We start from the raw sequence: 26,863 nt of genomic DNA, 5'->3' as shown, positions 1-26,863 counted from the left end.
TTCCCAGCTGCCCGGACCACAGACGCCAACACCCCCCGCCCCCAACCCCACGCCGCCCTCCCGCCCGCGCCCCGCACGCCAGCCAGCCCACGACCGAGCGCGGCGGCAGGCTGCGGGCTGCGGGCTGCGGAGACAGACTCGGCTCTGCGCGCTCCCGGCCGGCGCTCGCCACCCGGGCTGACTCGCTCGCTCCCGGCCGCTCGGCCAGAGCGGGGTCCCGGTCCGCAGCCGCCGCGCGAGCCCCCGGCCGGCGTTCCGGCGCCCACCGGCCCTCGCCGCCTCTCCGCCCCCTCAGTTCCCGGGAAGGGAGGTCGCGGCAGCGGCCCGGCGGCAGCGGTGACCGTGGCGTCCGCGGCGACAGTGGCGGCCGAGGTCGCCGCAGCGGAGGCGGCGGCGGCGGCGGCGGCGGAGGCGGCGGCGGCGACCGTGGCGGAGGCCGTGGCGGAGGCCTCCGTGGCGGAGGCGGAAGCGGAGGTGGAGGCTGAGGTGGAGGCCGAGGCGGCGGCGGAGGCCAGCCTGGGGGAGGCGGCGGCGGCGGCGGCCCTGGCCCGGGAAAAGGCAGAGGCCGGCGGCGCGGCGGCGGCGGTGGCAGCCACGGAGGCCAGCCTGGCGGAGGCCAGCCTTGAGGAGGCCAGCCTGGCGGAGGCTGCGGCGTCGCCTTCCTACGGGAGGGTGGATATGGACGAAGAGCTGGCGGCGGCCTTGGCTGCAGAAGAGGAGGAGGCGGCGGCCGGGGGCTCGGACGATGGGAACCCAGACTTTCCCACGGCCTCGCTGTACGTGGGCGACCTGCACCCCGAGGTGACCGAGTCCATGCTGTATGAGAAGTTCAGCCCCGCCGGGCCCATCCTGTCCATCCGCCTGTGCCGGGACAAGGTCACCCGGCGCTCTCTGGGCTACGCATATGTCAACTACCAGCAACCGGTGGACGCCAAGCGGGCCCTGGAGACCATGAACTTTGACGTTATAAATGGCAGGCCAGTGCGCATCATGTGGTCCCAGAGGGACCCGTCGCTCCGCAAGAGCGGGGTGGGCAACGTCTTCATCAAGAACCTGGGCAAGACCATCGACAACAAGGCGCTGTACAACATCTTCTCGGCCTTTGGCAACATCCTGTCCTGCAAGGTGGCCTGTGACGAAAAGGGGCCCAAGGGCTACGGGTTCGTGCACTTCCAGAAGCAGGAGTCGGCCGAGCGGGCCATAGATGCGCTGAATGGCATGTTCCTGAACTACCGCAAGATTTTCGTGGGGAGATTCAAGTCCCACAAGGAGAGGGAGGCCGAAAGGGGAGCCTGGGCCCGCCAGTCCACCAGCGCTGACTTCAAGGATTTCGACGACGACTCGGATGACGAGGCCACCTTCCGATGAAGAAGACATCCCAGGACCCAGCCAGTAGAGCCAAATCTTGGCTCCCACCCCGTTTACAGCCCCCCACCCCCCAACCCACCAGCAGTGTATTGTATTGGGAGTGCAGGTTTCTCTCTCCCCCTTCCCCTTCACCCCTCCCTGCTCACTTTTCCTCTTTCCTTCCCTCCCTCTCTTGCCCTCTCCCTCTCTCTCCCCTCCCCCTCCTTCCCCCACCCCCCTCAGAGCTAGCTAGCTTCCCCATCCCCTCTCTGCTCTCAGCTCCTCTCTTCTTCTGTCCTCTCCTTCCCTCCCTTTCTCCCCAACCCCAGCAAGGGCCCCTTGCTAGAGCATAATCCCACTAATCTGTGCCATTGGAGAGGTTAAAGGCTGCCTCTTCTCCCGGTGGTGGTCGGTCTGTTTCTTAAAAGCGTTTTTTCTGTCTCTTTGTTTACTGCACAGGTGATGCAACTCATGGTAGAAATGTCTGGAGAAGGAGAAGGAAGTCTGATGTGGGAGAAAGAAGCAAGAGTCTAATTGCTTCCCACCATCCTAATACCCAGAGAGAAGCTCTATCTTCTTTGGTGTGCTGTTTTTCCAGGCTCTCTGCTCCCCGCTCTCTCCCTCTCGCCCCAGACCCCACTTCCCTTCTAACATTCTTGTAGAGTGGTTCATGTATGTGGTGTTTCTTAACCTGCTTTTTCCAGCGACTAAAACCAAACAGAAATCAACGCGTTGAACTTCTTTACCATGCTATTCAACAGGCTTATGGACCGTCATCTTCAGTGCCTGCAGAGTGCTCCTGTGTATCCATGGACCTTAACATTTCTGTAATCATTCCTGCATTGTTGGACATTCAGGTGGTGCCTAGTTCTTTCCCTGTGTTTAAAACCAACACTGTGTGCCCTGAGGAGTGAATCCTTCCTTGTCAAGCCAATCTAGGCTAGCATCCTGGATGCTCTCTCCTTAACTGTGGACTTGCAGGATCCACATATAGACGTTTCAAAGACTTTCCCTGTGTGTTGCCAAAAGGCTCCCTTTCATAAGCATTGTACCACTTTGTATTTGTGCCAGCCAGCCAGTGCAGCTAGTAAAAAGAAAAAACAAAACAAAACAACAAAACAAAACAAAACGGTATGCTCATGTCCCCTGCAGTCTCATGGTCCACTGTACCTGACTCAGTCTCTCTCTCTCTCTCTCTCTCTCTCTCTCTCTCTCTCTCTCTCTCTCTCTCTCTCTCTCTCTCTCTTTCTGTGTGTGTGCGCGCGCGCGCGTGCGCACGTGCCTGGTCAATCTCGTGAGCTGCAAATGGCATTTTCACTGTTTTGGCTGTTTCACTGGAATTGAATGCTGTTTACCACCCCTTTCCTGCGTTCCTGCTTCCTTCCCTTTTCCCTCTTGCCAGAAAAATAAAACAGCTATGTTGCAGGAAAAAACAAAATTACTAAGCCGATGATTTCACAGAAGAAATGGAATGCTAGAATGCTATCAGCAATCAATCCTAAGGACCCCCATGCCTTCTTGAATTGTATTCATCTCTATGTGCCCAGTGTTTTTCATGTGATATATGTGTATTTAATATATACAAATTTCAATATCTGCTTTTTCATGCATAAATATAATATAGATTATAGACATAGATGTATAGATATTCTTGAACTTCCTTTCGTTGTCATTAAATATTCTTTTAAAATATTTATTGTGATTTTTCTCCTGTTCCAGTGTATGAATGGGCCAAATGCAGGGGCTTTGGGTGAATGCATGCTTCTGAGTCATAATTGCACACAGATTCAAGAATATTTAATAAGTTTTTAATGAATCCTTTTTCTTGGACTTGTGTGAACGTTTTCCCCCTTATCTACATCAGTGCTCTTGTGATTAAAATCTTAAGGGACTTTCCTCATTTTTATGATTTTTTTCATATCAAATATTCTTCAATGTAAAATTTAAATTAAACGGAGGTCTATTTTTTTCGTAGTAAAGACCTGTTTATTAAGGTAGTTTCATTTCCCTGTCAGGATCACAGGAGAGCCAGAAGCATTAGGAATCTGGTATGTGTTCTGGAGTCTGTATGACATTGGCTTGTGCACTCCTGTAGAATTTTTTAAGTCAGTCAGAGATTTTGTTTTTATTCATTTAAATTATGTATCTTTATTAAATTAATAGATGTATTTAAAGTATACTCATAAAACATCAAAAATCACTAAACCACTTCACAACATAAAATTTGAAACATGTGGGACATGTATTTAAAACAAACTGTTGCCTCCAAAAGCATAAGGTTAAATACATGTCTCATTCTGAGGTATTTTCACTATCTCAACATTTAAATATCCAAATATCAAGGACACACATATATTTTTAATTTCCCTTTTCATGGATGAGGAATAATTTCAGTAACTTGTCTCTTGACATATTTTTAAAGGGTTGTAGTTTTGGAGTCCCCAGTATGGTCAATATTATGAAGAAAGTACTTGTATGTATTTGTAGTACTTATAGTGATCTTTAATTGCCTTATATACATTAATACCTTTTGTCAAATGCTCTTGCTATAAAATATATGCTTATAAACATATATGAACATATTTTATATGAATTTATAAAATAGTTCATATTATGTTCTCATGTATTTTCAAATCATGACAAAGTGATTAGGCTTGTAGATATTTTGTTTTATTTTCTAATAGATTGCTTTTTTAAACAAAATGCCATGAATATTAAATACAACCAACTGCTTTAAAGTAAGCATTTATGTTACTGTGTATTAGTACAGTTTACAGCAAACACCAAATCATAGTTAATATATTCTATACTAATGTATTTCCTATATATTCATTTTGAATACATTATATAAATTTTCTTCTATATGAATATATAATATACATTTTGCCATTTAATATTCCCCCAAAACTTACTAATTCTATAGGCATATCATAATTTTTTAAAGTGTTTCTTTATCTTGGACTTAAAGGTAGTTTCTAAAATTTCCCCAGAACGCCTGAAAATATATGAAAAATTTCAGCAATACCCTTGTATTGTTTGCTTAAGGTAAATGCCTAAAAGTTGTATTGAAAAGTAGCAGTCTTTTAAAATTCTTTAACTTTCCACCCTAGCTGTATTAGTTTATACTAGCATGTTAGATGGATGTCTGTTTTTCTGCCCAAATTCTCCCCTAGTTATTAGAAACTGTCCTTACTAATATCATTCTATGAAAACTATACCTCATTTTTTGTCACTTTGATTTTGTAAAAAAAGAAAAAAGTTTTTTCCTTGTGGTTCAAATAAATTCATTTAAAAATACAGAAAAAGTTTCAAAAGTAAAAATCAATGGTTATTATATCCCTGTATAATGATTCACCTCTTTATCTTTTCCAAGAACCTATTTTGATGGACTTGATTTTTCCATCTGGCCTCATTTTTTGATGAATTTTAATGTATGCCTGTTGTTTCTAGTTCCTTATTCAAACCAAACATGCTGAGACATTCATTGCTCTCATTTAGTATTATTCCTTTAACATTCTTATAGACAAATTTGGAGTTTTGTACTGCTGTCGAATAGTGATTATAATTTCATATGCTTCTATTAATAGATGATAAACATTAGCAATTTCTTTTAACTTGGTCCTTAGTGCTAGGCAATGCCTTTCCAGAAATATATACATATTTTCTTGCATATTATAAGTATATTCTTTGTATGTCAAATATCAAGCCATTCTTTCTTTTCTTTTTTTTTTTCTTTTTTTTGGAGTTGGGGACCGAACCCAGGGCCTTGTGGTTGCTAGGCAAGCACTCTACCACTGAGCTAAATCTCCAACCCCCAAGCCATTCTTTATATGTTTACATTGATTCACAATTTTTTATGTTTGTTGTTGAGACAGGGTTTCTCTGTGCAGCCTTGGCTGTCCTGGAACTCACTCTGTAGACCAGGCTGGTCTCCAACACAGAGATCCTCCTGCCTCTGCCTCCTGAGTGCTGGGATTAAAGGCCACAACCACCAGACTGATTCACAATCTTGATTCAGTGAAAATATTGGTATATTGAAATGTCAGTAATATATATTTGACATTTCTGTATTTTTTCACATCACTTCAAATGGTCTTTCAAATTTTGTTGTATATATTGATTCATGTTTCATTTCTCCATTTTCAGAGATTTTATTTATTCTTAATTTGTCTTTAATTTCAAATGCCAATGCTTAATTTTTGTTTTATTACATAGCTGTTTCTATAATCATTCACACAACAAATGCTTCTATAACAAACAAAAGCACTACAATGCATTTTAAAGAACATTTATTTTGTGGTCTAATTTCCACTTTCAAAATTGTATTGACTTATATCCTGTGTTATTTCTATTTAAAAATGTACACATTTTTCTGCACAATGCTCTCAACTATTACTTCGATTTATTTTGATTTTGCTATATTACCAGTGGATAAAACATGTCATACTTTGAAATTTATTTTGAATAATCCTTTTTCTTTTATTTGGTTAGACATATCTCAGAAAATTAATAGTTTATTGTTAGGGGAAGACCATAGAACATAAATATGATCTTAGCACTGAAAAAAATGCATAATTAAAATGATTGTATTATTTCTACACTTTTATATGTAAAAATGGATATAATACAAAAAGAAAGGGACCTGTATATTAGTATTTTGCAAAGAAAACAGTAGGGGCACATGGTATATGAGAGTTACTTTGAGAGTTGACTTCTGTTGTTGTGGAGGGTAGAAAATTCAACAGCCTGCTGCCTGTAAATTGGAGAATAAGAATGTTGGAGCAATAAGACAGCTTAACACGATAGGGAACCATGGTCATTCAGGCCATTTTTGGTGTATTTCTTGTGCTTTCTGTCAAGCCTAACTTTATGAATCAATGGGTCAGATATAACTCACTTCATGTTACTTGGTAGTTTTGGTTATTTCAATAGTAGCTTAAGGGCTATCTCCCAAGGAATGTAGTTAGTTTACATGAAGGCATGACCTTGCTGCAAAATCCTAAAATATTGTACTACATAGGGGTCTCTTTCAATGACTCCAAAAGGAATGGCTAACACTGGCTCTTCTAGCACCATTAGATCCACTGTATCATATGCCACAAGTGGCATAGCAGCGCACACAGCATCCTGGACATGTTCCAGAGCGTATTCCTATTTTGAGCTTTACTGAAATCTAGCAGGTTCAGGTCAATTAACAAATTGTCAAGAGTAACACATTCAAGCAAAGAATGTTTTGTCTTGAATATTAAAATTGTCCTACTGGTCATTGAACCTCTTTCTTAGTTACAGGAGGAGCCAGATGTAACAATTTATTCTAACACACCCCATTATCCCTGAATCCATTGACATTTTTTGAAAATAGAAAGGACCCTACATTTTAGTTAGATTCATTTCTCAGTCTCTGACAGGTGTTTTATCATTAAGTCAAAGGAAGTTAGTAGATGCTATCAACATAATGTCATCAATGTAAGGATGAGTGTAGTATCTTAAAGAGAAAAGAGATCAAGATTTCTTTAAGGTAAATTCTCTTGATCCAACTGTCCCACTCTGGAACATTCTTCTCCAGGGGGTCTGTCTCTATATACCCTCCCTAAATCTCCAAATCTAGCCCTGGTCCCATATCCAGTGCCATTGCCTTGTCTGGCCACCCCTGCCTGCACTACTACCAATCTCTAAGCTTCCTATAGAACCCATCCTACATGGCCCTGACCCACTAGATCTTCCCATGCCAAATCCAATCCTTTTAACCAGGCAGATCTACTCCCATGTTCAAGCTAGACTATGCATCATATACACCACTCCAGTCCTTGTTAACCTGACTTTATTACACTTAAGCCATTTCCAAACTATAGGGCCTGTGGGACTGTGCTACCTACCAGGCATAAGAACTACCAAGGTTGAGTGAGCTCAGACACCAGGAATCTCAGAGATCTGAGACTGTTAGGGGTGTAACTCACCTTACCTCTTTCTGTACCTGCTCTGGAAGGTGTAACCAGGACACCCCACTGAGAGGAGCACAGGCAGTTACATTCTTGTACATGCTAATGAGGTATTTAGATAGACCTGAGCCTTCAGCTAAAGAGCTTCTCTTCTTGGGCATTCCCTCCCCCAAAAGCTTTCTTCCCTCCAGCCCCTCTGGTACACTTGGCCATTGCTCCCAATCAGACCCAATTCTGCTCCTCCTGGGACCTGTCTTCTCCCCTCCTCCTGGAGTGCAGATGCCCCAAAGGGAAAGGTAGACCTCGGACCCCCACGCCCAAACCCCATCCCCATTCCAGACTTCCCCTTCAGACCTCACTCTCCTGCTATTATAATGGTGGCACCTGGATACCCAGAGTGGAGACCAGGAACCATGGTAGACTCCACACTTTGGATTTTACTCTGCCTCCTCCCAGTGGCATACCAGCAGCACCCAGACACTCCCAGCAGAAAGTCAGGAAACAGTATGACACAGGACTGACTATATACCTTCTTTTTAGCCCCAATCTGCTTTGTCCTTATCAGACAGAATTGACAAAAGAAACCTACATGCCCAAACCTCATCACAAAAACGCAATGTGAAATACACAACTTGTACCTCCCTCCAACATTTCCATGTAGAAATGTTCGTCAGTAAGAATTGTCTAAATGGATTGCAGGAAACAGAACTTAAAAGAACAACCATAGACTTCATCAAAGGGTTCATGAAATTTAAAGAAGAAACAAAGAAAAAAACTGAATGAATCTAAGGAGAAAGGACATAAGAATAAATGCCTGAGAGATATCCAAGAAAACACAAACTTAAGGCTGTTTGTGTCCTGGCTAGTTCTGTGTCACCTTGACATAGGATAAAGTCGTCTAAGGGGAGAGACCTCAATTGAGAAAATATTTCCACAAGATTGGAAAGTAGGTAGATAAGCCTGTCTGCCTGGCATTTTCTTAATTAGTGATTAATGGGGAAGGGGGCAAGCCCACTGTTGGTGGTGCCACTCCTGGGCTTATGATCCTGAGTTGTAAAAGAAAGGAGACTGAGCAACCACTGTTGAGTAAGCCAGTAAGCAGCACCTCTCCATGGCTTCTGTACCAGCTCCTGCCTCCAGGTACCAGTCATGTTGAGTTCCTTTTCTGATTTCCTTTAGTGATAGACTACAATGTGGAAGTGTAAGCTGAATAAACCCTTTCCTCCTCAAGTTGCTTTGGTCATGGTGTTTCATTTCAGCATTTGAAACCTTAAGACAATTTGAATATGGAATTTAATAAGAAGCTAGAAACATTGAAGAAGAACCAGGTAAAATGAAGATGAAAATGGAAAGTTCAATAACTCATCTAAAAACCCCAAAGGAAATCTTATGATTATACTTAATCAAGCAGAAGATAAACTATGAGAACTCAAAGACAGAGACTCTAGACTAAATAAGAAATATGAAAAATTGTAAAACAAATACAGAAAGAGAATATATAGGAAATGTGGGACAATGAAAAGACCAAATCTTATGTTTTTTACCTCTTACTAAAAATAGATTTTTCATCATATAATATGTCTTGATTACTGTTTCCCCTCACTTTATTCTTTCTAGTTCCTTCCCATGTCCTCTCCCTTCTGGATCCACTCCCTTTCCATCTCTAATTAGAAAAGAATAGGCTTCTAAGAGATAATAATAAAATATAAGAAGATAAACCAAAAACTAATATATCAGACCTGGACAAAACAAACAGAAGGAAAAGAATCCAAGGCACAAATATTGATGCAGAAATCCACTCATTTGTGCACTCAGGAATCCCATAAAAAACACAAAATTGGAAGCTATAATATACATGCAAAGTTTGTGTAGGGTAAAAAGACACACACACACACATGCATACACACACACACACACACACACCATGTATAAATAAAAAAAGATAAAATTGACAAAAAAGAAAAAACCCTGACAAGACATTATGAGATAAGACCCTCCAAAGATGCCTTGACTTCATATTCTGTTGACCGTCTACTGCTGGGCATGTAGCCTATCCTTAAAAATTTTCCACAGCGAGACTTCCTGGGGAAAAAAAAACTAAGAGGAACAAGTAAGTGGTGGAGAATTGGAAAAGAAGCAAAAGGATGTGAACACAATGAAGAGAGGCAGAGCTCGGGACTTGAGGGTAGTGAGGAACAGCCTGATGTGAGTAGCAGGTAAAGCCACCTGGGACCATAGTAGGGTTCTGACCTGTGCTGCCACTGGGGAGCCACATCTGGGTCTGCGGCTCTGCAGAAGCAGGGGTCTGTTACCACTATAGGCCAGGTGGATGTCTCTGGTCCGTACTACAGCTAAGGGACATGTTGGTGTCTGGGGGCTGTGCAGAACTGGCCCCACGCCTTGCTTGAGAATCACTGGGGGCATGAGAGCAAGAGAGATGACTCTGCCCCCCAAAAGCTGCAGCACTCAGGATATCAGGCCCTGTACTTTCGACTGGTCAACGCAGTAGATCTAACTCTGGTCTCAGGCATAGATGAGCTGGCCTGAGACTGTGTGAGTTGGGGAGAGCTGGCTCTACCACTTGTTCCCCATGAAGTGGCATCAGTGACTCCCTTTTGCCCTGGCCACCAGAAGTGGGTTAGGAGAGTTAGCGTCAATGGGATCATGAGAAGAGTTGGCCTTGTACCTCACCTGGGAAGCATAGTAGAGCTGACACTGATGGGGGCACAGGTGAGCCACCCCAAGGATGTAAGAGGTCCTGAAAGGTGTGAGCATGGGAGGTCTAGCCTTGCAACTTGTCTACTGTGCAGTGACATGAGCAAAGGAAAGGTGACCTCTCTTGCCCCTTGCTACCTACAGCAGGTAGGAGAGCTGTCCATGAGGTCATCAGAGATGGAGAGCTGTCCCTGGCCATCATCTGCTGCAATACTCAGGAGAGCAGGCCTTGTACCTCACCTGGATGTGGGGATTGTAGAGGAGCTGCTCTGATGCTGTGAGCGAAGAGCCAGCCCTGACTCTTGTGTACTTGGCAGTGATGTGGACACCACTCTCCTTCCTTATTCCTAACTTCAGATTATTCATTACCACTAACTTATTATTTGTTTATATGCCTCTGTGGAAAACATGTTTCTACCTTCCTTAATCCTAACCATCTAAGGTAGACAGGAGAGCTTGTCCTGTTGTCGAGAAAGTGGAAGAACTGGCTGTGTTCCTTACTTACTGGAACACTCAGGAGAGCAGGCTGTGCACCTTGTGAGGGAAGCAGAGTAGATCTGGACCTATTTGGGGAGTGGGGGTTGCTGGTTAGTGGACCCAGTGGGCACGAGAGCAGGAGAACCAGTGTGCTGACTGGCTTAGATATCTCAGGCCCGATCCAGGGCTTTGATTTGGTCTGCCCCGACATCTACTCCATCTGTGAACTGCTAGAGTGTGTGAAGGGGCCGGTTCTACAGATCCAAAACAATAGGATCTCCATGACACAGGGCAACAACAGGATAGCTGAGAGGAGTCCTAGTGGGGTTCTGTATTTATAGAGTAGCCAAAGCCAAAAGTCTTGTAACAAACAAAGAATCGTTGCAATGACCCTTTGCAAGCAAAGAAGTGTGGTCAAAAGGGTATACTGTGGGACGCACTGTGATACACTACAGCTTCCACAATGAGATTTTTTTTTGTCACTGTTGCAGGAGAGGTTGCAAGGGATAGATGTGGGTATGAGGGGAGGAGGAGATGAGTGGGTACATGAAATGAAATTTACAAAGAACCAATAAAAACATCCATCTATTTGTTATCTACAAGAAACATACCTTAGTTTTAAAGGTATGTACCACTTCAGAATAAAAATATGGAGAAATGAGCTCACTGTTCTAGAGGCAGTGGAATCTGGGAGAATGGAGCCAAAAAATTAGGTGAACTAAAGTGTCATGCAATATCCAACCTTATTCACAGCATCAGACAATTTATACCATGAGGGCCAAGAAGTCACATGAGTTAAGTATCCAAACAGAAGAACAAACTGCAAGTGGAACAGAAGCCACATATGGTAGAAACATGTTTTCTACAGAAGCATATAAACAAAGAACAAGTCAGTGGTAATGAATAATCTGAAGTAAACACCCCTGTCTACTATACCTGGGAGGGGTAGGAAAACATATTCCAAGAATAATTCTATGGTTCTGGAGAAACTGATGTCACAAGACTCTTGTTTTCTTGTAATTTTCCCATAAGCACCCATAAGCATATTTATTGCCGTTCTATTCACAACAGATAGGAAATGTAAATAACCTAAAATTCTTACAACTGATGAATGGATAATGAAAATGTGGTGCATATACCCTATGAAATACTGTAAAGAGAAATTAAATCATGAACTTTGCAAATAACTAGGTGGAATTAGAAGAGGTAACCCATACCCAAAAGAGACGAATGTAGCACACTCTCTTATCTGAGGCTCCTAGCTCCAATCTTCGGATGAATCTAGGAACCAAGAAAATGAAAATGGACCATTGCTTAGGTGAGCCAGAGCGAGTATGCTGGCAGGGTACAAGCAGGAAATGAGAAAATGGGTTCTGTGATTAAAATCATGAACACGTGAGATAAATACAGAAGGGAGAAAGAGGGTAAAATGACAAAGATGTCTGAAAAGGTCACAGGGAATCATATTGAATTACCTATATAAAATACCTATAAGGCAATAAGTCAGTATATAAATATACTTATTTAGTTTAAATGACATTGGGCTGTCAATACTTAGTCTAAAAGCCAAAGACCATCTGACAATGCCCCAACAGCAGATATGAAAAGCCCTCTTTTGAGTTGTTGGTCAGTGTTTTCCAGAATACTATCAAAACACAAGAGTCTATTGCTATTGGCCTTGATTTACCCAAGAAGACACCATAAACATCAAGGACAAGGCTCAAAGACCTCCTGAGCTGGAACTGACCTAAAGACTAGCTTCATGGTACCAGGAAGCACTATGCAAGCTTCCAAAGAAGGGACGTAACCATCAGTACTAACCAACTGTAACACCTATGATAACAGTAAGGGTGCACTAGTGGTACACATACTTTGGTGGTAACAAGAGCTCTCCAATGGGACTTAAGACATGCTCAACAAGGGGTAATCATGCCTGGTATTGGAAACCTAGTCAACTACTCATGGCTAGTGACTATAGGTATATATGTATATACCACAGATAAGTCATCACCCCTCATCTAGGAAACTTCTCTATGCAACAGAAGGAGACCATTACAGAAAACCACAACCAAGCAAAATCCAGAGTTGTCCTAATGGATTTATCAACAATACAACTCTCATACCTAAGCTCAAGAATCATTGTGAAAGGGGCTGGGGATTTAGCTCAGTGGTAGAGCGCTTGCCTAGCAAGCGCAAGGCCCTGGGTTCAGTCCCCAGCTCCGATAAAAAGAAAAGAAAAAAAAAGAATCATTGTGAAAGAGGTGGGAGAGAGACTGTAAGAGTCAGCAGGCAGCCTTGAAAATATACTTACATATAATATTATACAGACCAGGCTGATTGTACATTAATGAGGAATATTAGTAGAAAAGTGCCAGGAGTTTGAAAAGGAGAAAGGAGGTGTATGTGGGTGTGTGTTTGGAAAGAGAAACGAAAAGCAGAAAATGATGTAATTATATCATAAGCTCAAAAGATGAAAGAAATAAATTCTAAAACCCTAAGTTTGCTTATAAAGTTTCACAGCTGGTATAATTGGAGTTAGGCCAGTGGTTACTGTTGGCCTTGTAATCTGAAATAAAACTGCCTCTGGGAATATTATGGTCTGAGAGTAAAGGTAATTTGCTTTATCAGTAGCTGTGTATATCCTCTGTACTGTGTACTGAGTACAGAGGAATATATATATATATATATATATATATATATATATATATATATTCATTTGCTCAACGAATGAAACTATGTCCAATACAGAAGCTACAATTGGAGTCACCACTTGGTTAAGCTTATAATAATACACTGTTATTCTCCCAGGCAATTTTGTCTTTTACACAGACAAATAGGAGAGTTGAATGGTGATGTGGTGAGAATTCTTACCTTTGCATAATTACAATTTTGATGGAAGCATGATAGTCTTTCTAAGGATGGATGTTCAATTTATGGGCTTTATAAATGGAAAAATATTAATGGATTGCATGTACCAGGAAACTAATGTAGAGTTTCTACATCCTGTTAAGTATGGTTTATTCAACTATATATTCTATAACTGGAAAACAACCAAAAGATGAATATGGGAACCTACTAGACTCACAATGACAGGTATCTGAGCCAAAGCTCCACTGACTGCCTGACATTCTTTACTGTGATTGTAGATCCTCATTGCTAGGTCTTCTGGAATCAATATCAGTTTAGAGGCAGTGTCTACCCACACTGGAAAAGTCTTAATTATTTACTTTTCCCCAGTGCACAATTATGTCGGTAAAGGTTGTAAGTCACTTTAGGCAATGCTGGAATAAACATAGCATAATAGTTTTGAGTCTATTAGAGACTTTAAGAAAATCCAGTATTTTGTTCATTTACCTAATACACTTATAGTTACATAGATCAATTAAAGATATAATAGGCTTTCTATTTCACTTTTAGAAATATCATGATCAGTGAGCCAGTGACAAACAGTCTGTGTGGCTCAGATTTGATTGTTGATTTAATTCTGCAATGTGTTTTGGTAGCTGTGTTAGTTATACTTGTTAAGGCCTAGGTAAAATATTAAGGTGCAGATGGAAAGTTAAGGGATTGGTAATGGTTACCTGGCTAGCTTGCCATTAGAAGGAACCATTTTCATATGTTTCTGATGCTACTAGAAAACTTTTTAATGCCAAATCGGTTACATACTGTTATGTTTTGTGCCCTTGGAAATCAATCATGATAAAAGTGAATAGAACTGCTTTGTATACTTACCCACAATAAACTTGGACTCAAACCAACCACCAAGTAGTACTTTCTGCACCTATGTATAAGCTTTTATGGTATTTGCCTTTATAAGCTGCCCCTGGGATGGACCCCAACACTGAGACAACTGCATCTATTTAAAATGACACTTCCACTTCAGTTGAGTAGTAGTCAACTGAAGTTTAACTTCCCAAGACTTCCCTGGAAAGTAGAGTCTGAACTCTACTTGGCAGAAAGAGCCATGTATCTGGGTAACTGACATCTTGGTTAGCAAGTTAAGACATGAATGTTAGACAAGCCCCATCCTGGTAGACATGCATATTAGACAAGGCAAGTTCACTGCAATTGTTGAATACCCCAACCAATGAGAGCAGTACAACAAAGACATGTTCCTAAGGATAGTCCCCTATCCCTGAATCCTGATTGGTGGGGTAACTTGGCACAGATATTTATAGATCTCAGGCTTTAAAAGCCTTGTAGGACCTTAACTTCAGGGCAGGGTTCAGTTCTAGAATCTAGTTCATGGCCCTGGTGGATCACTCCTGTGGTGGGTGCTCAACAAACTATCACTGACTGAGATCAGTGTTCCTGTGGTTTGGGAGGCAACTCCTGCGCCTCAACAGTAAGACCTAATCAATTACTGTGACAAAACACCTGAAAAAACAGCCAGCCTAAAGTTGTAAGCATTTATTTTGGCTCATGCTTTCAGAGGGTTTAGTCAGTCCATGGTCACTTGGCTTTTCCTCCCTGTTTTCTGGGCCTATGGTAAGGCAGTATATCCTGGCAAAAAGGCATGACAAATAAAATCTGCTTACCTTATGGGTGGTCACAAACTGAAGGAAGGGGAACCAGTACAAGGAAGGAGCCAGAGAGAAATTATACTTTTCAAGGACACACCTCTAGTGTCCTACTTCTCCAAATGTAGGAAAAATGTCGCCATACCTCAACAGCCCATATAGCCAAAAATCCACAAATGTTTGAATACATTCATGAGGTCAGAAATCCATGACCTAATCACTTCCCAATGGATCTCCCTCTGAACCTTGCTGCACTGGAGGCTAAATCTTCAACACATAGACTTTTGAGAGATACACCATATATAAAATTGTAATAGCAACCTACCCAATCTAGTCGTCACTCTGTTTTACCCACTGCCTTTAGGTTTCTCAGTTCACTGACTATGACTTGTACTGTACTGTCAGGCCAACCTGAAAATAGTATTCACCAAAGATTTTCATCAAAAGCTTTTTCAGTTTGCTCACAAACTTGTTTCTTGAGGTTCTGGTGAAAGATATATCTGCTGGATCTTCCCAGTGTAGGTAAGAATTCCATTCTTTTGATGTGCATTTTCCTGATGACTAAGGATGTTGAACATTTTTACGTGCTTTGTGGCCATTCTATATTTCTCAGTTGAGAATTGTTTGTTTATCTCTGTACCCCAGTTTTTGATAGGGTTAGTTGACTCTCTGGAGTCTAACTTCTTGAGTTCTTTGTATATATTGAACATTAGCTCTCTATCAGATGTGGGATTGGTAAAGATCTTTCCCCGATCTGTTAATTGTCATTTTGTCCTAATCACAGTGTCCTTTGCCAAATAGAAGCGTTGCAATTTTATGAGGTCCCATTTGTTGATTATTGATCTTAGAGCATAAGCCATTGGTATTCTGTTCAGGAAATTTTCCACTGTGCCTATGTGTTCGAGGGTCTTCCGCACTTTCTCCTCTATTAGTTTCAGTGAATCTGGTTGTATGTGGAGGTCCTTGATCCATTTGAACTTAAGCTTTGTAATGAATGGGTCAATTTTCATTCTTCTACATGCTGACCTCCAGTTGAGCCACCACCACTTCTTGAAAATGCTATCTTTTTTCCATTGGATGGTTTTGGCTCCTTTGTCAAAAATCAAGTGGCCATAGGTGTGTGGATTCATTTCTGGGTCTTCAATTCTATTCCACTGGTCTATCTGCCTGTCTCTGTACCAATACCATATAGTTTTTATCACTATTACTCTGTAATACTTCTTGAGTTTAGGGATAGTGATTCCCTCAGAAGTCCTTTTATTGTTGAGGATAGTTTTAGCTATCCTGGGTTTTTTGTTATTCCAGATGAATTTGCAAATTGTTCTGTCTAACTCTATGAAGAATGAAAAATTGGCTTGAAATTTTGATGGGGATTTCATTGAATCTGTAGATCGCTTTTGGTAAAATGACAATTTTTACTATATTAGTCCTGCCAATCCATGAGTATGGGAGATCTTTCCATCTTCTGAGATCTTCTTCAAATTCTTTCTTCAGAGGCTTGAAGTTCTTACCATGCAGATCTTTCACTTGCTTGGCTAAAGTCACACCACAATATTTTATATTATTTGGGACTATCATGAAGGGTGTAGTTTCCCTAATTTCTTTCTCAGCTTGTTTCTTTTTTGTGTAGAGGAAGACTACTGATTTCTTAAAAGGGGAAAAAATATCCATAGGAAGGTATATGGAAGCAAAGTTTAGAGCAGCGACTCAATGAATGGCCATTCAGAGCCTGCCCCACATGTGGCCCATATATATACAGCCACCAAAACTAGGTAAGGTTGATGAAGCTACAAAAACACTGAAAGGGACCAGCTACAGCTCTCTCCTGAGAGACACATCCAGAACATGTCCAATAAAAAGGTCAATGCTAGCAGCAAACCACTGAACTGAGAACAAGAACCTACCTGGGGGGAATTAGAAGAAGTATTGAAAGAGTTGAAGGAGCTTGCAATCCCATAAGAACAACAATGCAAACCAACCAGAGCTTCCAGGTACTGAACCACTACAGATAGACTATACATGGACTGACCCAGGTCTCCAAATGCATATGTAGCAGAGAAGGGCCTGGTTGGGGCACCAGTGGAAGTGGAAGCCCTTCGTCCTGTGAAGATTGGACCCCCAGTGCAGGGGAATATGGGGAGGCAGTAAGGGGGATGTATGGGGATTAACCATATGGGGGAGGGGGAGGAAAGAGGAAGGGGGCTTATTGACAGGAAACCGGTAAGGGGAATAACATTTGAAATGTAAGTAGACTGGAACTGCAGGTCCCTGGCGCTCCAGACACCGCCGGGACCTGAAGCGACCGGATCAACAGTTCTCTGCACCCAAATCCTGTGGGAGGGAGAGCTAAACCTTCAGAGGGGCAGACACGCCTGGGAAGCCGGAAGAGACTACACTCTGCCCACATTTCTGACTCCAGAGGAAAACACCTAACACCATCTGGGACCCAGGTGAACGGGGGCTCCTGGAAAAGGCGGCACAGGCCCTCCTGGTTACCGCCCTCACCAAGAGCTCAAAAGCAGTCCTCCACAAGCAACTTGAGCCGCTGGAACACAAGGAAGACCAACTTTTCTGCCCCAAGCGACCTGCGACCAAACGACTCAGGACACATGCCCACAGGAACAGCTGAAGACCTGTAGACAGGAAAGACTACATGCCCAAAAGCAGAACACTCTGTTCCCATAACTGGTTGAAAGAAAACAGGAAAACAGGTCTACAGCACTCCTGACACACAGGCCTATAGGACGGTCTAGTCACTGTCAGAAATAGCAGAACAAAGTAACACCAGAGACAATCTGATGGCGAGAGGCAAGAGCAGGAACCCAAGCAACAGAAACCAAGACTACATGGCATCATCGGTGCCCAATTCTCCCAACAAAGCAAACAATGAATATCCAAACACACCAGAAAAGCAATATCTAGATTTAAAATCATATTTGATCATGATGCTGGAGGACTTCAAGAAAGACGTGAAGAAGTCCCTTAGAGAAATGCAGGAAAACATAAATAAACAAGTAGAAGTCTATAGAGAGGAATCACAAAAATCCCTGAAAGAATTCCAGGAAAACACAATCAAACAGGTGAAGGAATTAAAAATGGAAATAGAAGCAATGACAAAAGAACACAGGGAAACAACCCTGGATATAGAAAACCAAAGGAAGAGACAAGGAGCCATAGATACAAGCATCACCAACAGAATAAAAGAGATAGAAGAGAGAATCTCAGGAGCAGAAGATTCCATAGAAATCATCGACACAACTGTTAAAGATAATGTAAAGCAGAAAAAGCTACTGGTCCAAAACATACAGGAAATCCAGGACTCAATGAGAAGATCAAACCTAAAGAAAATAAATATGGAAGAGAGTGAAGACTCCCAGCTCAAAGGACCAGTATTATCTTCAACAAAATCATAGAAGAAAACTTCCCTTACCTAAAGAAGCAGATGCCCATAAACATACAAGAAGCCTACAGAACTCCAAATAGATTGGACCAGAAAAGAAACACCTCCCGTCACATAATAGTCAAAACACCAAATGCACAAAATAAAGTAAGAATATTAAAAGCAGTAAGGGAAAAAGGTCAAGTAACATATAAAGGCAGACCTATCAGAATCACACCAGACTTCTCACCAGAGACTATGAAAGCCAGAAGATCCTGGACAGATGTCATACAGACCCTAAGAGAACACAAATGCCAGCCCAGGTTACTGTATCCTGCAAAACTCTCAATTAACATAGATGGAGAAACCAAGATATTCCATGACAAAACCAAATTTACACAATATCTTTCTACAAAGGATAATAAATGGTAAAGCCCAACATAAGGAAGCAAGCTACACCCTAGAAAAAGCAAGAAACTAATCATCTTGGCAACAAAACAAAGAGAAGAAAACTACACAAACATAACCTCACACTCAAATATGAATATAACAGGAAGCAATAATCACTATTCCTTAATATCTCTCAACATCAATGGTCTCAACTCCCGAATAAGAAGACATAGATTAAGAGACTGGATACGCAACGAGGACCCTGCATTCTGCTGCCTACAGGAAACACACCTCAGAGACAAAGACAGATACTGCCTCAGAGTGAAAGGCTGGAAGACAACTTTCCAAGCAAATGGTCGGAAGAAGCAAGCTGGAGTAGCCATTCTAATACCGAATAAAATCGATTTTCAACTAAAAGTCATCAAAAAAGGTATGGAAGGACACTTCATATTCATCAAAGGAAAAATCCACCAAGATGAACTCTCAATCCTAAATATCTATGCTCCAAATACAAGGGCACTACATACATAAAAGAAACCTTTCTAAAGCTCAAAACACACATTGCACCTTACACAATAATAGTAGGAGATTTCAACACCCCACTCTCATCAATGGACAGGTCATGGAAACAGAAATTAACAGAGACGTAGACAGACTAAGAGAAGTCATGAACCAAATGGACTTAACAGATATTTATAGAACATTCTATCCTAAAACAAAAGGATATACATTCTTCTCACCACCTGATGGTACTTTCTCCAAAACTGACCATATAATTGGTCATAAAACAGGCCTCAACAGATACAGAAAGATAGAAATAATCCCATGCATCCTATCAGACCACCATGGGCTAAAGCTGGTCTTAAGTAACAATAAGGGAAGAACGCCCACATATACATGGAAGTTGAAGAATGCTGTACTCAATGATAACCTGGTCAAGGAAGAAATAAAGAAAGAAATTAAAGACTTCTTAGAATTTAATGAAAATGAAGGTGCAACATACCCAAACTTAAGGGACACAATGAAAGCTGTACTAAGAGGAAAACTTGTAGCTCTGAGTGCCTGCAGAAAGAAACAAGAGAGAGCATATGTCAGCAGCTTGACAGCACACCTAAATGCTCTAGAACAAAAAGAAGCAGATACACCCAGGAGGAGTAGAAGGCAGGAAATAAGCAAACTCAGAGCTGAAATCAACCAAGTAGAAAAAAGGACCTTAGAAAGAATCAAAAGAACCAAAAGTTGGTTCTTTGAGAAAATCAACATGATAGATAAACCCTTAGCCAGACTAATGAGAGGACACAGAGAGTGTGTCCAAATTAACAAAATCAGAAATGAAAAGGGAGACATAACTACAGAATCAGAGGAAATTAAAAAAATCATCAGATCCTACTATAAAAACCTATATTCAACAAAACTTGAAAATATGCAGGAAATGGACAATTTCCTAGACAGATACCAGGTACCGAAGTTAAATCAGGAACAGATAAACCAGTTAAACAACCCCATAACTCCTAAGGAAATAGAAGCAGTCATTAAAGGTCTCCCAACCAAAAAGCGCCCAGGTCCAGACAGGTTTAGTGCAGAATTCTATCAGACCTTCATAGAAGACGTCATATCAATACTATCCAAACTATTCCACAAAATTGAAAATTGGAGCGCTACCGAATTCCTTCTATGAAGCCACAATTACTCTTATACCTAAACTACACAAAGACCCAACAAAGAAAGAGAACTTCAGACCAATTTCCCTTATGAATATCGACACAAAAATACTCAATAAAATTCTGGCAAACCGAATCCAAGAGCACATCAAAACAATCATCCACCACGATCAAGTACACTTCATCCCAGGCATGCAGGGATGGTTTAATATACGGAAAACCATCAACGTGATCCATTATATAAACAAACTGAAAGAACAGAACCACATGATCATTTCATTAGATGCTGAGAAAGCATTTGACAAAATTCAACACCCCTTCATGATAAAAGTCCTGGAAAGAATAGGAATTCAAGGCCCATACCTGAACATAGCAAAAGCCACATACAGCAAACCAGTAGCTAACATTACACTAAATGGAGAGAAACTTGAAGCAATCCCACTAAAATCAGGGACTAGACAAGGATGCCCACTCTCTCCCTACTTATTCAATATAGTTTTTGACGTTCAAGCCAGAGCAATCAGACAACAAAAGGAGATCAAAGGGATACAGATTGGAAAAGAAGAAGTCAAAATATCACTATTTGCAGATGACATGATAGTATATTTAAGTGATCCCAAAAGTTCCACCAGAGAACTACTAGAGCTGATAAACAATTTCAGCAAAGTGGCTGGGTATAAAATTAACTCAAATAAATCAGTAGCCTTCCTCTACACAAAAGAGAAACAAGCCGAGAAAGAAATTAGGGAAACGACACCCTTCATAATAGACCCAAATAATATAAAGTACCTCGGTGTGACTTTAGCCAAACAAATAAAAGATCTGTACAATAAGAACTTCAAGACACTGAGGAAAGAAATTGAAGAAGACCTCAGAAGATGGAAAGATCTCCCATGCTCATGGATTGGCAGTATAGTAAAAATGGCCATTTTACCAAAAGCGATCCATAGATTCAATGCAATCCCCATCAAAATACCAATCCAATTCTTCAAACAGGTAGAAAGAACAATTTGCAAATTCATCTAGAATAACAAAAAACTCAGGATAGCTAAAAATATCCTCAACAGAAAGTATTTCTAGGGGAATCACTAACCCTGAACTCAAACAGTATTACAGACCAATAGTGATAAAAACTGCATAGTATTGTTACAGAGACAGACAGATAGACCAGTGGAATAGAATTGAAGACCCAGAAATGAACCCACACACTTATGGTCACTTGATTTTTGACAAAGGAGCCAAAACCATCCAATGGAAAAAAGATAGCATTTTCAGCAAATGGTGCTGGTTCAACTAGAGGTCAACATGTAGAAGAATGCAGATCGATCCATGCTTATCACCCTGTACAAAGCTTAAGTCCAAGTGAATCAAGGACCTCCACATCAAACCAGACACACTCAAACTAATAGAAGAAAAAGTGGGGAAGCATCTCGAACACATGGGCACTGAAGAAAAATTCCTGAAGAGAAAACTAATGGCTTATGCTCTAAGGTCAAGAATTGACAAATGGGATCTCATAAAGCTGCAAAGCTTCTGTAAGGCAAAGGACACTGTGGTTAGGACAAAATGGAACAAGAAATAAAGTCCATAAAACTTGGCTTCCTCCATCCTAGAAAAGTCAACCTCTCTCTTAAAATGCAAGGGCATGCTCCTTTTCTTAGAATATGAATAGTTAGCTTTTAACAAAACACCAATGGCTTATGCTCTAAGATCAAGAATTGACAAATGGGATCTCATAAAACTGCAACATTCTGTAAGGCAAGGACACTGTTGTTAGGACAAAACGGCAACCAACCAATTGGGAAAAAATCTTTACCAATCCTACAACAGATAGAGGCCTTATATCCAAAATATACAAAGAGCTCAAGAAGTTAGACCACAGGGAGACAAAGAACCTTATTGAAAAATGGAGTTCAGAGATAAACAAACTATTCACAGCTCAGGAATGCCGAATGGCTGAGAAACACCTAAGGAAATGTTCAACATCTTTAGTCATAAGGGAAATGCAAATCAAAACAACCCTGAGATTTCACCTCACACCAGTGAGAATGGCTAAGATCAAAAACTCAGGTGACAGCAGATGCTGGCGAGGATGTGGAGAAAGAGGAACACTCCTCCATTGTTGGTGGGATTGCAGACTGGTACAACCATTCTGGAAATCAGTCTGGAGGTTCCTCAGAAAAGTGGATATTGAACTACCTGAGGATCCAGCTATATCTCTCTTGGGCATATACCCAAAAGATGCCCCAACATATAACAAAGACATGTGCTCCACTATGTTCATTGCAGCCTTATTTATAATAGCCAGAAGCTGGAAAGAACCCAGATGCCCTTCAACAGAGGAATGGATACAGAAAATGTGGTACATCTACACAATGGAATATTACTTAGCTATCAAAAACAACGAGTTTATGAAATTCATAGGCAAGTGGAGGGAACTATAAAATATCATCATGAGTGAGGTAACCCAATCACAGAAAAACACACATGGTATGCACTCATTGATAAGTGGCTATTAGCCCAAATGCTTGAATTACCCTAGATCCCTAGAACAAACGAAACTCAAGACGGATGATCAAAATGTGAATGCTTCACTCCTTCTTTAAATGAGGAAAAAGAATACCCTTGGCAGGGAAGGGAGAGGCAAAGATTAAAACAGAGACTGAAGGAACACCCATTCAGAGCCTGCCCCACATGTGGCCCATACATATACAGCCACCCAATTAGACAAGATGGATGAAGCAAAGAAGTGCAGACTGAGAGGAGCCGGATGTAGATCGCTCCTGAGAGACACAGCCAGAATACAGCAAATACAGAGGCGAATGCCAGCAGCAAACCACTGAACTGTGAATAGGACCCCCGTTGAAGGAATCAGAGAAAGGACTGGAAGAGCTTTAAGGGGCTCGAGACCCCATATGAACAACAAAGCCAAGCAACCAGAGCTTCCAGGGACTAAGCCACTACCCAAAGACTATACATGGACTGATCCATGGCTCCAACTGCATAGGTAGCAATGAATAGCCTAGTAAGAGCACCAGTGGAAGGGGAAGACTGCCAAGACTGAACCCCCAGTGAACGTGATTGTTGGGGGGAGGGCGGTAATGGGGGGAGAATGAGGAGGGGAACACCAATATAGAAAGGGAGGAGTAGGGGTTAGGGGGATGTTGGCCCAGAAAAGGAATAACAGTTGAAATGTAAATAAGAAATACTCAAATTAATAAAGATAAAAAGAAATGTAAGTAAAGAAATATATCTAATAAAAATTAAAAAAATAAATGTAAATAAAAAATATGCAAACAAATTTTAAAAAAGAACAATGTCCTACAATAGAGTATCTGTTTCATTTATTTAGAGTTTGGAGTATTAAGGTATGCACACATGTTGATACACCATAATACTGATACATATTCAGAATTCCAATGAGCTTCTGCCTTAATTACTGAAAAGACTTATTCTGAGTTTGTACATTTATTAGAGGTGATGGATATCTTGAAAATGCCTTTTCAGACTGATGCTGATGATGCTTCAACATATGATGTATCAGTTAGAATACAACATCTTGTAGACATTATGGCACAAATCATATTGCAGACATATCTTACAATCTTACAGGTCAAGCAATTGTAAAAGAACAGAAGCAGGATAAGGGAACTTGCAGCGATAGATTACATAGTGCTTTATTAACTTTAAATAATTTGAATGCTAATGAACAACAACAAAACAGCTGCAAGGAGACATTGGATCATGGATCATATACTGCTGACCTCAATCAGTGGGTTGATATTAAGGATGTCCGACCTCCCGAATAGAGGTAAAGAAATGTGTTACACTGGGGAAGAGGTTTTGTATTTGTTTCCAGAGGAAAAGATAAACTCTGAATTGCTTCCAAACTGATAAAAATCCGATGTAACCCAGGGAAGTCCAATGAAGATTTTGAATGCAGACATTAAAGAAACCAAGAAGGCCAAAAAAAGGTAAAATATACACTGATCCCTCACATGGGAACAACTCTGAAAGTGGACTTCAGCTATGCATAGCCAGTAAATCTTATTGGCTAAAGAATTCTTAGAACTTATCATTCCATTCTTTTAATTGGCATAGATAAAATTTATTGTTAGTTTGGTTACTCAGTCCAAACTAATTTATAAAGAAAGACAGATGCCTTACCTGCTCAAACAGAGAACGGAGACTCCTCTTTAAGAAATCTGTGCACACTGCACATTCTATACACATATTAATGAAAATCATGTATGTTGTTGTAAAAGTTTCTAAGTTTATAAACACCAATGAAGTTAAAATTACCTTGACAAGATTTATCCTCAAGGGTGCTGGTATTTTTCTCCATATGCATATGTAAGTATGGATATGTGTGTGTGAGTGCATGTGTGTGTGTGTGTGTGTGTATGTGTGTGTGTGTATGTGTGTGTGTGTGTAAGTTTTTTTTTTCCTTCTTTTTTTTTTTTTTTTTTATTAACTTGAGTATTTCTTATATACATTTCGAGTGTTATTCCCTTTCCCGGTTTCCGGGCAAACATCCCCCTCCCCCCTCCCCTTCCTTATGGGTGTTCCCCTCCCAACCCTCCCACCATTGCCGCCCTCCCCCCATAGACTAGTTCACTGGGGGTTCAGTCTTAGCAGGACCCAGGGCTTCCCCTTCCACTGGTGCTCTTACTAGGATATTCATTGCTACCTATGGGGTCAGAGTCCAGGGTCAGTCCATGTATAGTCTTTAGGTAGTGGTTTATTCCCTGGAAGCTCTGGTTGCTTGGCATTGTTGTACTTTTGGGGTCTCGAGCCCCTTCAAGCTCTTCCAGTTCTTTCTCTGATTCCTTCAATAGGGGACCTATTCTCAGTTCAGTGGTTTGCTGCTGGCATTCGCCTCTGTATTTGCTGTATTCTGGCTGTGTCTCTCAGGAGCGATCTACATCCGGCTCCTGTCGGTCTGCACTTCTTTGCTTCATCCATCTAGTCCAATTGGGTGGCTGTATATGTATGGGCCAAATGTGGGGCAGGCTCTGAATGGGTGTTCCTTCAGTCTCTGTTTTAATCTTTGCCTCTCCCTTCCCTGCCAAGGGTATTCTTTTTCCTCATTTAAAGAAGGAGTGAAGCATTCACATTTTGATCATCCGTCTTGAGTTTCGTTTGTTCTAGGGATCTAGGGTAATTCAAGCATTGGGCTAATAGCCACTTATCAATGAGTGCATACCATGTATGTCTTTCTGTGATTGGGTTAGTTCACTCAGGATGATATTTTCCAGTTCCAACCATTTGCCTACGAATTTCATAAACTCGTTGTTTTTGATAGCTGAGTAGTATTCCATTGTGTAGATGTACCACATTTTCTGTATCCATTCCTCTGTTGAAGGGCATCTGGGTTCTTTCCATTTTCTGGCTATTATAAATAAGGCTGCGATGAACATAGTGGAGCACGTGTCTCTTTTATATGTTGAGGCATCTTTTGGGTATATGCCCAAGAGAGGTATAGCTGGATCCTCAGGCAGTTCAATGTCCAATTTTCTGAGGAACCACCAGACTGATTTCCAGAATGGTTTTACCAGTCTGCAATCCCACCAACAATGGAGGAGTGTTCCTCTTTCTCCACAACCTCGCCAGCATCTGCTGTCACCTGAGTTTTTGATCTTAGCCAATCGCACTGGTGTGAGGTAAAATCTCAGGGTTGTTTTGATTTGCATTTCCCTTATGACTAAAGATGTTGAACATTTCTTTAGGTGTTTCTCAGCCATTCGGTATTCCTCAGCTGTGAATTCTTTGTTTAGCTCTGAACCCCATTTTTAATAGGGTTATTTGTTTCCCTGCGGTCTAACTTCTTGAGTTCTTTGTATATTTTGGATATAAGGCCTCTATCTGTTGTAGGGTTGGTAAAGATCTTTTCCCAATCTGTTGGTTGCCGTTTTGTCCTAACCACAGTGTCCTTTGCCTTACAGAAGCTTTGCAGTTTTATGAGATCCCATTTGTCAATTCTTGATCTTAGAGCATAAGCCATTGGTGTTTTGTTCAGGAAATTTTTTCCAGTGCCCATGTGTTCCAGATGCTTCCCTAGTTTTTCTTCTATTAGTTTGAGTGTGTCTGGTTTGATGTGGAGGTCCTTGATCCACTTCGACTTAAGCTTTGTACAGGGTGATAAGCATGGATCGATCTGCATTCTTCTACATGTTGCCCTCCAGTTGAACCAGCACCATTTGCTGAAAATGCTATCTTTTTTCCATTGGATGGTTTTGGCTCCTTTGTCAAAAATCAAGTGACCATAGGTGTGTGGGTTCATTTCTGGGTCTTCAATTCTATTCCATTGGTCTATCTGTCTGTCTCTGTACCAATACCATGCAGTTTTTATCACTATTGCTCTGTAATACTGCTTGAGTTCAGGGATAGTGATTCCCCCTGAAGTCCTTTTATTGTTGAGGATAGCTTTAGCTA

General features: G+C 41.3%; 1 protein-coding gene across 1 annotated transcript; it reads left to right on the top strand.

Annotated features, from left to right (window-relative positions):
* Window positions 1-387: 387 nt before the first annotated feature.
* Window positions 388-3,039, top strand: Pabpc1l2b (poly(A) binding protein cytoplasmic 1 like 2B). Its single transcript, NM_001433464.1, is given in 1 exon segment — window positions 388-3,039. A coding segment is annotated over 1 exon segment (690 nt). The 5' UTR covers window positions 388-678; the 3' UTR covers window positions 1,369-3,039.
* Window positions 3,040-26,863: the final 23,824 nt, after the last annotated feature.

This window comes from Rattus norvegicus, chromosome X, assembly GCF_021556685.1.
Source record: "Rattus norvegicus strain SHRSP/BbbUtx chromosome X, alternate assembly SHRSP_T2T, whole genome shotgun sequence".
In the NCBI taxonomy this organism is placed as follows: Eukaryota; Metazoa; Chordata; class Mammalia; order Rodentia; family Muridae; genus Rattus; species Rattus norvegicus.
Note: the sequence above shows the minus strand (reverse complement) of the source record. Positions and strands in the feature narration are given on the sequence as shown.